We start from the raw sequence: 13,503 nt of genomic DNA on the forward strand, positions 1-13,503 counted from the left end.
GTACCAGAATATTGATCTAGCGTATGAGTTATGAGTCTTCCAAGACAATAGAGAATTGACAATCTTATTTTTACCTTAAATAAGAGAATGAGATATATCTAGAATATGTGTGCTGTATATAATATTCTGTATTATTCTCTGTGCCTTGGGGATCATAACCTTATATAACCTTAGCGGTCTTCGACTCATCATAGAAGACTTAATTGAGCTGTTTTTCTACACATAAAGTGAATCGTACCAATTTATTTAATACTTTGCAAACTTATAATCGATTAGATCGTCCTATTGAATCTTTTATTAGATAGTTTGTCCATATACAATTAAGAGTGAATCTCATGTGAGACCGTCTCACGGATCTTAATCCGTGAGACGGGTCAACCCTACCCATATTCACAATAAAAAGTAATACTCTTAGCATAAAAAGTAATACTTTTATATGGGTGACCCAAATAAAAGATCCGTCTCACAGATAGTACCTGTGAGACCGTCTCACACAAGTTTTTGCCTACAATTAATTAAATTACTTGAACAAACAAAATAATTCCAACAGAATGATCGACAGTCGGTGAACCAACGACGACAATGGGAAGTGACGGTGATGTCGCACGAAGGAATGAGTCCGTGGGATATTTGGAAGAACAGTAAAGACTTTGGAGAGATTTCTGAAACTTGGGCTTTACAATTAGACTTTATGGTATTTGGAAATACCACAATTTTTTCTAAGCAAGAAAGATGAATGACGCCGAATAGAAGATTTTTTGAATTTGGAAAGGTGGGAGCTGAAGATGACCACCTAATTTCCTGGTGGGGAAGTTGACAAGTGAGAGAAAAATCTTGTCCAGACACTGAACAAAAAATAAATAAAAAAATCGACAGGTTAGAAAATGTTTTAGTATTTAATAAGTGGAAAAAGTTTAAAGTATATGTTTGAATAAGATTTTTGTAAAACGTATTTGAAAAATATTTTGAAAAAGTGTTCTCAAAGTATAATTTTTAAAGAACAATTGAGATTTTTTTTTATATTTTTAGAAAAAAACAAACATCTCATCAACTCTAAAACATTTTTATAGAGTAATTGTCTAAACTCGTATTTATTTTTAAAACAAACTTTAAACATTTTATTATTTTTTTTATAAACACACTTTTATATTAAAAAAAATTATAAGTACTTGTCCAGACGAAGTTATAGTTTTTTTTAATCTATTTCTAAATATTTTACGTTAGTTTCATTTCAGATTTGAACAACTTTTATTATATTTTTCATGTTTTTGATTGTATAAATATAATAATTATGTCTAGGAATTTATTTCTCAATTTCAACATTGTTTTTCGTTTAAATCTTTGTTTTTGGTGAGTTTATTATCTTAAGATTTTAGAACTAACAATTGAATTTGAAATTCACGCTTTTTGAGTAGTTAGAAGTTAGACGATTTTACATTTTTCATTCAAGTTTGTGCATTTGCACCTAACACGTCCGCATCTACAAATTTCGTACAAATACAAGTAAACCGTATTGGCCCAGGCTCAGTACAACAAGCTTTCTCAAGAAGATGTTAGTATAGAAAATCCAATTTATGATCATTAATCAAACTCTAATTTTAAATATACTGGCCAAAATTTGTCTTCTAAGTTTGTTTATTTTGTGTTTTGACAATATAACTATTCAATTTTGTCTTTCGATCTTACAAATAAGGTCGTGTTTTAACTTTCGATCATTTTCTTTTTTCGGATACGTTGATATTTTCTGATATCATCTCAGAATTTTCCAATACTACGTCCGTTAGTACTCCGACAAAAAAAAAAAAGATAAAATCCAAAATATCAACACCAAATACAAAATAGATAAACATATAAAACTATATTTCCAAAATTTTTAAGCCTGTAAAATATAAACAAGTCGGTATAGACAAGTCAGTGGACGGTGGTTGCAAACCCCAACCACTCCCCCAATTTGTTAAATATTACATCCACCCATCCCTCTCTCCCGAAATTAGTCAAACCATTTTATGTACGATCCCACCTACGCATACACAAACCCCGGATTATTCAACAAAAGTTATCCTTCTATAATATTTCTAAAAAGAAAAATAATAAACAAAAATTAAACTGGTAAATACACGATTAAACTTTGAATCATTGGTTAAATATGATCAATAAATTAATAAATTGTCAATATATATATAATTTTTTTATCTAATTTTTATATTATTAATTGGATTATAATGATTAAAATGCTAACCGTTGCTTTTCGATATGCAAGAACAGTTAATAATATCAGCTTGAGTGTTAATTACACGACTTTGACTATCAATTACTAGACAAAAACTTGTGTGAGACGCTCTTGCATGTCGTATTTGTGAGACGGATCTCATATTTGCGTCATCCATGAAAAATTTTATTTTTTATGCTAAGAGTATTACTTTTTGTGAATATGGGTAGGGTTGACCCGTCTCACAGATTAAGATTCATGAAATAGTCTTACATGAGACTCACTCCAACTATTAATTGGTTGAAATTGAAACCGTTTAAGAATTTGATCATTTGTTAACGAGATTCGAACAAATATTTAAATTAATCATGATTTACCTCCTTTTCCTTAACTTTCAATCTTAAAAATAGGGAAAAAAAATTATTTTTCTTATTTTTATTTCCGTGGACTCATATTTACCATATTTTTTATGAGTAAAACTTAATTAGGCATATAAAGTAGTATTGATTAAATGATAAAATAGATATTCCAAAAATGGGTACATATCGATTGGATTCCAGCTCATGTTGGATGAAATTGTATCTATCTTGTCTTTTTATCAGAAAATTCTCAGAAAATTCTCAATTTTTTATATCGATATTAGGCATATATGTATATTATATTGTACAAGTGAATAATTTGGCTAAAATTTAGATTTGTACAATGTTTTTATTTTTTACTATATTAGGTATTACATGGATTCTACCTTTAAAAAAAAAAACTTATGTAAGATGGTCTCACAGGTCGAATTTTGTAAGACATATATCTTATTTAGGTCATCCATGAAAAAATATTTATTTTTATGCTAAGATTATTACTTTTTATTATGAATATCGGTAAGGTTGCTCGTCTCATTAATAAAGGTTCGTGATACCGTCTCATAAGAGACCTACTAAAAAAAATAGATTGTAATATAATATCGAAATAATTTTAAATAAATAAATTGATAATCTAGAGAATAAATTAGACAATTTTATTTAGCTAGAATTTTGATGTATACATACATTCTTCTTTCATAATGTGATATAATAAAAACATTGTGTGTGTGTATATATATATATATATAAATTTTAACCAAATTATTTCTTACTTATAAAAGGCATTTTTTTAATCTAAATTCGTCAATTATAATTTTTAAATAATTTATTATAGTGTATTTCAAATGCACACATTTATATATACACGTGATAGATGCGTATATAGATACATGTATACATATATCGTAATATGATAAATTAATGGACATACACACCAGTCACCCCTCCGGCAAATTTTTCTCTCACTTCTGGAGGAAAAAAAAATCTGTACTTTTTCCATCGAGAAATCTCTGAAGCGATCCTAGATACCCCGACAAACTTCGTGGATAGGCCCAAATCCTCGAGCGAGCATGGCGGTGTGTTTCAGCTTCACAGCCTCAAGGGACATGTGTTTTAGATACTCCTTCTCCAGTGCCGGACTCAAGTCCACCAGCACCGACCTCGGAGACGGCACCGTAATGCATTGCTGGGGGCCGAAATCCCACAAGCCCAATAAGCCTACTCTAGTCCTCATCCATGGGATTGGCGCCAACGCCATGTGGCAGTGGAACGACTTCGTCTCGCCGCTTTCCTCCAAGTTCAATGTTTACGTGCCGGACTTGCTGTTTTTTGGAGAATCTTACACTTCCAGGCTGGATAGGAGTGATTCCTTCCAAGCTCAGTGCGTGATGAGGGTTATGGAGAGGCTCGGTGTGGGCAAGATGCGAGTGGTGGGGCTGAGCTACGGTGGATTTGTGGCCTACAGCATGGCGGCTCAGTTCCCGGATGCAGTGGAGAGTGTGGTGATTGGCTGTGCTGGGGTTTGCTTGGAGGAGAAGGACATTGAGGAAGGTTTGTTCAAAGTTAAGAGTGTTGATGAGGCTACAAGTATTTTGCTAGCTCAAACTCCGGAGAAGTTGAGGGAGTTGATGAAACTCTCTTTTTACAAGCCAATGAAGAATGTGCCTTCTTGCTTTCTTTCGGATTTTATTGAGGTAAGCGCATCCGATATGATTCTCTGGGACTGGATTTGTTGATTAGTTAGTAAATAGTGAATGAATGCCAGCTATTATTTCTTGAAAATTGTTTGCTGTGGAACTGTAACCTAAATGTGTTGACTGCAGATCCTTCCAGTTATTAACGCTAGCTGCTGTGAGTTGTGACTTCCTTTTTATGCTCTGTTGCAATCATTCATTTTACAGTAAGTCATTGAGTGAAGCATAAAGTTCGAGTAAAGACTACTCTTTTGGTCGGGCTCTCGTACCACCCTTGATTACCAATTCCCTCGTTCAGAGTAAAGGACAACCTGGATCACTTTATAGGCTAGATAATGTGTGAATTGGTTGTTGCCTGAAATTGTCCAAAGTGAATGTAATTGGTTGACAAGAATTTTGGAGTGATTATTTTAAATTGAGAGCATATTCCACTTAACAGATTAGTTTTTGGCTTTCAGCTGTCTTATTGCATATAAGTTCCAGATCCAGTAGTGCTCATAAAGTGCATTTCTCTGTGTTTATCCTGCATTTTTTGAACCATTCTTTGTATGTTCAATTGCCTGTGCCAACACTTTCTTGGATTTCCATTAATCATTCATAGGTGATGTGTACGGAAAATTTACAAGAAAGAAAAGAGTTGATCTATGCATTACACAAGGATAGAAAGCTTTCCGACCTGCCTAAAATTACTCAGGTATATCTTTTAACCGTTGCAGTTTCCCGCCTCTGTTATTCTCTCCTTATTTATATCCGTGTTTTATAAAATATTATCTCGTGATGTAGCCCACATTGATTATTTGGGGAGAACATGACCAGATATTTCCTATAGAATTGGCTCATAGACTACAAAGGTAGTTTTTTTTTCCGATGTTTAATCATTTCTTACTTGATCTGATAGCCTCGATCACAAGTAGTTTGATAGAAAATTTTTCTTTCGGGTATTGCAGACATTTGGAACCCAATGCACAACTGGTGGTTTTGAAGAATGCGGGACATGCTATTAATATGGAGAAGCCTAAGGAACTTTACAGTCACATAAAGTCATTCTTGAGTGTCCCGGCTCTTCCCCGGGTTGAAAGTGTTGGCAAAAGTTACAAGGCAGATTAAAAGGTGGGCAAAATCTCAAGCTTAGCTTGCATCTATTAAAATGTATTTTTCCGTGTACAAGAGATGCTCAAACAATTTCAGTTCGAAGAAATACTATATTTATGGTATTTGAAATGTATATGATATATGAAAATTCTCATCGAGGGAGTTCTAAAAAGATTTTGGCTTATAATAAAAATGAAGTGTTATCTTGAATTCAGGCATAGTTTGTACATTCGATTGCTTTTGTGGACCCTGTAATTGTGTGATGGGCAAGTGTGCTGATTTTTTACAAGCGCATTAGAGTAACCATTTTTTATTTCTTCGATGTAATTCTTTTGTTTCTAAAACCTACAGGATTTATCTTGAGTTATATGACATGCTACATACACGGCGATTACCCCATAACCCACAAAACATGTCTTCAATTATATATATTTTACACATTCACATGGGAGGCGGATCCATGTTATCACACGACTGGGATGAAACTTGGATTTTTTTTTTTAGAAAATATTACTTGTAAGTTTGTATTTTTCCCGAGGAGGAGTCCATGCCTCGTCCCCGCAGGGTTTGTCACTGTATAATATCTTGAAAAAATTAGTTGCAGCGATCATTTGACAGGGCTAGTGTAAATTCTGCGTAATTTGGTGACCGTTGTTAATTCTTCCAAGTATTCTCTTTTAATTACTGCAATTGTCAACTTCAAATGACACTCCATGACTAAAGTTAATTTAAACTGTTGAAAGAGTTCATAATGCGCTGATTAGTTGCATTATATGTGATTATGATGTGAATTTATTAAGGTCTAAGGTTTAGTCATATGCTTTTTTTAGTAAGCCATAGTGAGATCATGATATTGGCGAGAATTACTCGCAAGGGAGTTTAAGGCTACTGTGTTGGAGAACTATATTGACTTCTACGAGCCATTGAACTCTTGGTTTATGTAAAACTGTATTGAATGATCTTCAAAGCAATAGCTCTGCATTGCAATGCTTTCACGACCACACGGGGTTTGAATGCTGATGGTTATTCTTTGTAGGATATATAGATTCGATCATTCCTGTTACCTAACATATCTTTTCTATTTTCAAAGATTGATCTGATGGTGGAAACGGGAAAGTATCATTTAACATATTTGATGTGAGGAAAGGATACTCTTCAAACGCTGATGTTCAGTGTTTACTCATGCAAGGATAATTCTTTTGCACTTTATTCCATCATGGTGTTATTTGGATAGAGTTCTGGCTTTTCATATTCATTCTCAACCACAAATACATTCTTCTCGGAGAATGGAGAATACTTGGTATGGTATTATGCTCCTGTTGCATTAATTTTTACTTGTTCTATGCAGGTCTAAACATAATCCAACATTATTCAATGTGCTTCACACACACACACACACAAAATTTGCGTGTGCTTGTGTTTTGAACATATATATTTCATTAGTAGAGATAGAATACATACATAAAAAGAATTCTTAGTATACCCTCTCTGCATTTCAATCAAATTGTTTTGAACAAAATTCAAACAGCCAATGCTCGGATTTCTCGATTTCCCTGCAAGACAAACCATGAACAAACCAAGAATGACTCCTTTGGGAAATTGTAGTCGACTCCATGTAAATGTAATTACATAACTTGGTTTCAAATATTTATGTTCTTATAAACCTGGGATTGATATATTTTTATCGTGTTCTGTAATATAATCACTCGTAATAAATTTTTCATCAATTGGTTGGTACGTTGAGGTTGAAATAAACTAAACCATTTGTGCAGCCGTAGCAATTTTCCTAGTAATTTAATTGCTATTCACATGCAGTGTAAAAAAGTGCAAAGAATATTCAATTTAGTCGGTTTTAATTATGATAAAAAAAAAATAGAACCAATCAAATATTTTTAATATATGAGTAATTGATAACATTGTAACCCCTCGGGGAAAAAAACCTGAATCATAAAAGAGGAATTATTTCAGGTTAAACAAAATTCTGGCCTGCAAAAAAAAAAAAAAGATTCAAAGATTCCAGGCGAAGCCCTCACCACACAGTTAGACGCAACCATTGGTTCTATTGTCGAGCATTTGTTGTTGATTATATTCAAACTTCTGAAGTTACACACAGCATCAATGCCAAACTTAAACTCGAAGATTAAGACTGAGGCTTCAAACAACTTTCAAATGCTAAAGGATCTTGGAGGTGCTCTATAATTGTCAAATGCGTTACGAGCCACTTCACATTTCTGTCGAATTTCTTCGCACATTTTCACCGAAGCCTCGGAGAATTTTGTCAGCCTGTCAAGAACCTTTGTCAAACTTGCTTGTATGCAGCTTGTATTGGACTGGCCATCATCTTCAGTCGCCTCTTCATCTTTACTCTCTGAAAAATCAATCTGAATATCAGTTGTCGCTTCTTTCTTTTGAAATTCTTCTGCTTGGATTCTCACTGAATGCCGCAGATCGGACAGAAAGGCTTTGACTGCGTCGCTGACTTCTTGAGAAGGTAAAGCTTTGATCCCAGCTGACCAGTCATGGCAGAGGACGAATATAGGTGGGGCTAGATAACGGCGGGGTGAGAACGCCCTTCTGCCCTTCTGTCGTTCCCGTGGTTGCAAGATGCAGTTTCGCAGCCAGCTGTTGAGAGATTCTACATATGACGTATAGCTGTTGATCCAATCGGTAAAACTTAGACCAAAATACTCCACTTCGTCCTGGAGCTGACTGATGATCTGTCGTTGCGTCTCCCCAAGAGGAACAGCGGCGGATCTTTTTGCATGGTACGCTAAAGAAATTGTTATGTACTGGGAATGGTGGCATTCAAGCATGGCTTTCCACAGTTTTGTCAGTCTGCAAAAAATTCAACGTCATGATTGGCAGGGTAAACTCAGTGTGAAATGGGAGTTCTATAGTAATTAGACAATCGAGTAGATTCAAGTGCCAAACAGATGGGAAAATATTTTCACCCTTGAATAAGTTCTTGAAGCTGAGGAAGCAACTCTTCGTCCCGCATTCTCTCAATCCGTTTTGATATCGAATCAACAGAATGAAGTGCCACTCTAATTCTTGAGTGCAGGTCTTTCACAACAGCACGAGTTTTGTCAATTGCTTGAGTGCTATGATCCTTTGCAAATTGGTGGCAAAGCTGGTCACACTTCCGATCATATTCATTCTGTATAGATTCACTGGCCTACAAAGTCACACGTGATACTGAAATCAGAACGCTGCAAACAAGGAGACAATGTATAATCACTTTTGAGTCACCATACTGTACTTCTGCAACGATTACCAAAAGTCTTTGCTATTGGTCATCATAGAGTACCTGAAGATCGGAAAATTTAATTGCCGACAGACTGAGTTAAAAATCATATCAATTCCATGGTTAAAGACCAGGAACTCTTTATAATAATTACCTCTATATTGCATTCAAAACATGTCTGTGTTTTAAGCATATGTTAAAATCTGATGTTCGTACACTCGTCTTAGAAAAGAGCACAGAGATTAATATTTCGAAGGTCAGTAAACAAAATTTAAAAATGAATCACACAGAAAAAGGAAATCTCTACGGAGGTAAAAATAACGACGGTTTTTGTTTGCTCCCTTTCACCTCTCCCCTCCACCTCCCCACCCCCCCCCCCCCCTCTCTCTCGGCCCTCCCCTCCCTTTATCTTAGGTACTTGATGCTCAGGAATTCCAGTATACACACACAAATGAATATAACCTTAAATAAAATGAAACAAGTAGGCAAGGGAGCAATGAAAAATCGAATCTTTCACGACAGACAAGGAAATAGTTGTTTAACCAATTAAGAGACTAGACAACCAGTTGATTTGAATTTGAAAATTAAGTTGCTGCCGAAGTTATTTTGGAACGGATTTGGAAACCGCGGTATCAGTTGACCATCTACACATCGGTTTGAGGTGAAAATTGTCCATTTATGAATGAACATCTGCTTCACCAATAAGTACTTGGATATGTTTTAATAATAATCAATTCATTATCAAAGCATTTTACTTGCTTTATCATTTTAAACTATTTACTTCCATTGTGACCTTCAAAATCATAATAAAATCCCAAGTAGTCAAATGAGCCTAACTCACCCCCTATAGCTCAACATTTTATGTCTGGTCTCAAAGCAAAGAATGGTATTTAGTGCTTTAATAGTAACTTAAGTTCATGTGGCTTAAGTGGTCAAGAGGGTGATATTATCGTGGGCCTAAATGCACATTGGACCAAAGTCATTATGCCATTAGGAAGAAAATTCTAGAACTGAGTGACTTGGAAAAGGGGCATGGGAAATATAATAGGCGAGTTGGATAGAGTTAAGCAGATTTATTTCCATGCCCCTTTCCAGTGACTCCTGAATTCTTCCCCAAACATAAACTTGGTCCATGTCATTTGCCATGATATATCATTGACACTTAGTCCCCATGAATTAGTTCCAACAATGCCAGATTGTGTACCTCAGATTGCAGTTAAAAAAACATAATGTAGTGCTTTAGGATAACCAGTGTCACATTTAGACTCCCCAGAAGAAAGTACTCCACTTTCACAGGATAAATACAAGACCAAATACTAATAGTAATGTGAATTGGCCATCTGTAGAAGCCAGTGCAAAAAACTAACATAACGTTGGATCTGGAGAGTCAAAATTTCCTAGGCTGTAATTCTCCTCAACAGACACTGGATCTAGCAATTATACCCCAAAGAAAAATAAAGTAAATCATTCAGGGATTAGCGCCTTAGATGAGATTCCATTAAATATAGATAAGAAACAGAACAGAGAAGATAAATAGCAAAATATACTTTGTATTTGATACAATATAAAGTGATATAAGCCCAAAGTTTCCTCTGTACAAATGTATTCTCACACTATCCCTAGCCTAAGCTGCTATAACATTCAATAAACATTTCCCAGAATGGATAACAACCTCCCCACCTCCACCTTTTATTCCCCCTTCCCACATGTATCCTTCCTATTGCTTCTATCTTACTAATGACATTATCTAGTCAGCACAAAACAAAAGTGAATAAAATTATTTACATGGAGCAATGGCCAAAATTAATATTCCTGGCCATATAAATTCAATTTTTAACGTTCGAAATTAATAACACGTGAATGGAGTTAATAGAATATAAATTTTACCAGAGTAACAATATAACTTAGAAGTACCTTCACTTCATCATACAGCTTTCTCTCCCATGCATAGAGCCTATCGAGTGTGGAAGAGTGGCTCCCAGAAATCATGCAGAATTCTTCTATAAAATCACTACCACTATCATCACTATCATCCTTCATTGTCGCAAGTGGATTCCTTGATGAGGATGACCGAGATGATGTTGTCCGTTTCCAAGTGATTACCTTTGTAGCATGTTGATCTGGTACTTTGTGAAATGAAGATGTTATTTATATTGGGTTTCAAGCATAGTACTTGCCAACTTAAACTAATGTTTCTTGTCATAAAATATGAAATAAACACCAGTTTGATTATTTAATTAACAACTTGGTTTCTTAACACTTGTATGAAAACTTGAAGAATCTTCAACATCGATCAACACTAAAATTTAGTCAATAACACGAAAGTTCTATTTCAGGCAATAATAATCCTTGCTTTTCGTGTATAAAATGTTACATACCATCAGACACGTTTGTAGCTCCACCTTGGCAACAAGCTGCTCCAAAAGAAACCAAGGCTGACGGTGTACCTACAGGCATAAAACAATAAAACATCACTCGAGTATGAAAAAGGCGGGGAAACATCAAATAAAAATTAAGGTAAATGGACTTCAAAGTTAAGAGCACAAAAAAACGTTCTGCATATGAAAAGAAAAAGAGTCAAATTCATAAATTCTAAATTTCTTATGTCATTCTGTTTTGCCATCGAGAAATAATTACCTTTGGCTTCAGCATAACCTACACGGATTTTGCTCGATTCCAGCATCCTTGAGATTTCCTTCCCTGATTCAGACGCTCTGAAAAAGCGATTATCAATGTCCTTTATGCTAGAGAGAAAATCTTTCGCCCTATGTGTTATGAAGTCACAAGGATCTTCCCTTTCAGTACATATATCCTTTTCTACTGCAGATTTATTTTTTCTCAAATTTGGTGGCTCCATAGAAGCCTTTTCCACCACATTCTTTGTAAAATCATTTACAATTTCTTTGTCATTCATATCTTTAACTTCAACTTCTACTCTTTGATGAGCACTGCTAGAAGCCCTATCAGAATTAGCAGGATTTCCACTGTTTCTTTCAGAATAATCATCTTTAAGACCAAAATTTCCAACCTCATAAGAGTTCTGATTCACATAATTCTGTCCCACAAACCTAAAGCTCTCTTCTGCAGGCTCAAAGTAGTCCCAGGAAGACCCCAAATCAGGTGGTGGAGGTGGTGGTGGTGGCATTGAGAATTCACCTTCCTCAACCTGCAAATTCCTAGGAGGTGGATTCATACTAAATGTCAAGGCACTAGTTCCACCAGACCTCATATAGCTGATTCTGGTCGTAGGAGGTGAAAGAGGGCTTCCATTGAGCACTGGAGAATCAGAAATCCCACCAAGATGGGACGGCGTGGGAGATGGAAGGTTAGCTGAAAGAGAGGACTCTACAAAACCTTCAGCCTCAGCATACCTCCTAAGAGCAATGCCAATGTTTCTAAGAGATTGAGTATACGAAACGTGCGCAGCAGCCAACGCAAATCTAGAATCAATGGCTTGTTTGATGAGTCTTTTCCTTTCTTTGCACAACTTCAGAGCATTACTTCTCTGATCCTTTGAACTTGCCACACCCATTTTTTCTTTCCAGAAATCAAATAACCTAACCTAACTCCAGAACTATAGAACCTAAGAGTTCATAATAGACTTGACCGACCAACTTTTCATTACCTAAAAAATTCACCCGCAACATTTCCCATTTTTTCTAATGAACTCGAACAAACAAGATCTTGGGACTTAATCGAGTTTCACTTACCCACACAGAGGTCAACAACAAACTAAAAGTAACAGAAGGAATCTTGCTTCAAATTCCTCCCAGAATAAAAGCAAACTTCGACTGAAACAATCAAGCAAAATTAAAGACTAGTCATATTACTGAACCAAACCTCTTTACTTCCGTACATATCCCCTTTCACGGCAAAAACCCGTATGTGTATTATCTCCACTTTCTCGAGAAAGAACATGGAAAAAATATATTTACAGAACAAATACAAAAGCTCTCTCTTTAAGTGAAACCAGAGGACCCATCCTGTCTCACTCACTAGTTCATGAAATAATCAAAAGGGTTGGTGGCTTCAAAAAACCAAAACAGATCAGTAGTTGGAGGATTCATAAAATCTTGACGCCCCAGAAACGTAAACACGAATAGAGAGGCAAATCAACGGAGGATTTTTTCTGGGCAGGAATTAACTCTGACACATCCATTTCACACTTTTCGTGGGCAGAGGAGAGAGCATCGAGGGCAATGCAGAAAAGGAAGGCGGTAGAGTTTTGAAATACAATGGGTAATTATGCATCGGAATTCGTGCGAATATGCAAAGCTCCACTCTTTCTTTCCCGTTATTATTTCTACGATATATAATAAAATATATATTCCCTCTACTTTTTAACTTTGTTACTGCATATTCTTCGTATAATGGACTTTTCTATATATATATATATATATATATATATATATATATATATGGTGGGTCTTACATTCTCACGGATCTTAATTTATGAGACGGATCGACCTTATTCATATTGTAATACTCTTAGCATAAAAAATAATACTTTTTTCATGGATGACACAGATAAGAGATCAGTCTCACAAATACGACCCGTGAGACCATCTCCCACAAGTTTTTACAATATATATATATATATATATATATTATTAGAATTTTTTAATTAAGTTAACAATATTTAACGACGAAATCTTTTTTATTTGGTAAAATTATCATGATTCATCAGAAAAAAATTTAATTATTGTGCTTGTACTCTAACTGCTTCCCAATAAATTTGTACAATTATTTTTAAACGGTAGTGTTAAATTACTTGGGTGGATTAGTTTATAAAATGTTGTCATCGTTAAAATTGAAATTCTTGAAGCATAAAACTTAAACGAAGCCATTATAATTATATATCTGAATGAAAAACTGATTATTTAAGCCATGAAAATTCATTTCTCTGTC

At 35.0% G+C, this 13,503-nt stretch overlaps 2 protein-coding genes across 3 annotated transcripts; one reads left to right on the forward strand and one right to left on the reverse strand.

Moving 5' to 3' along the window:
* Nucleotides 1-3,492: 3,492 nt before the first annotated feature.
* LOC140836988 (uncharacterized) lies at nt 3,493-5,491 on the forward strand. The gene is made up of 4 exons (XM_073202921.1): nt 3,493-4,259; nt 4,861-4,953; nt 5,043-5,110; nt 5,207-5,491. Exons 1-4 carry the CDS (start codon nt 3,636-3,638, stop codon nt 5,364-5,366), a joined length of 945 nt encoding a protein of 314 aa, XP_073059022.1. The 5' UTR covers nt 3,493-3,635; the 3' UTR covers nt 5,367-5,491.
* A 1,917-nt stretch (nt 5,492-7,408) lies between these two features.
* LOC140836989 (uncharacterized) lies at nt 7,409-12,895 on the reverse strand. Of its 2 annotated transcripts, none has more exons than XM_073202923.1 (5): nt 11,233-12,895; nt 10,974-11,042; nt 10,510-10,715; nt 8,303-8,526; nt 7,409-8,186 (listed from the first exon to the last, which is right to left on the reverse strand). In XM_073202923.1, the coding sequence occupies exons 1-5, from the start codon at nt 12,125-12,127 to the stop codon at nt 7,517-7,519; spliced, it is 2,064 nt and encodes a 687-aa protein (XP_073059024.1). In that variant the 5' UTR covers nt 12,128-12,895; the 3' UTR covers nt 7,409-7,516. The 2 variants fall into 2 exon arrangements, with proteins under 2 accessions (XP_073059024.1, XP_073059023.1); XM_073202922.1 differs by having other exon boundaries at nt 10,510-10,721.
* Between the last annotated feature and the right edge of the window lie 608 nt (nt 12,896-13,503).

The sequence above is a fragment of the Primulina eburnea genome, chromosome 7 (genome assembly GCF_022965805.1).
Source record: "Primulina eburnea isolate SZY01 chromosome 7, ASM2296580v1, whole genome shotgun sequence".
Lineage (NCBI taxonomy): Eukaryota > Viridiplantae > Streptophyta > Magnoliopsida > Lamiales > Gesneriaceae > Primulina > Primulina eburnea.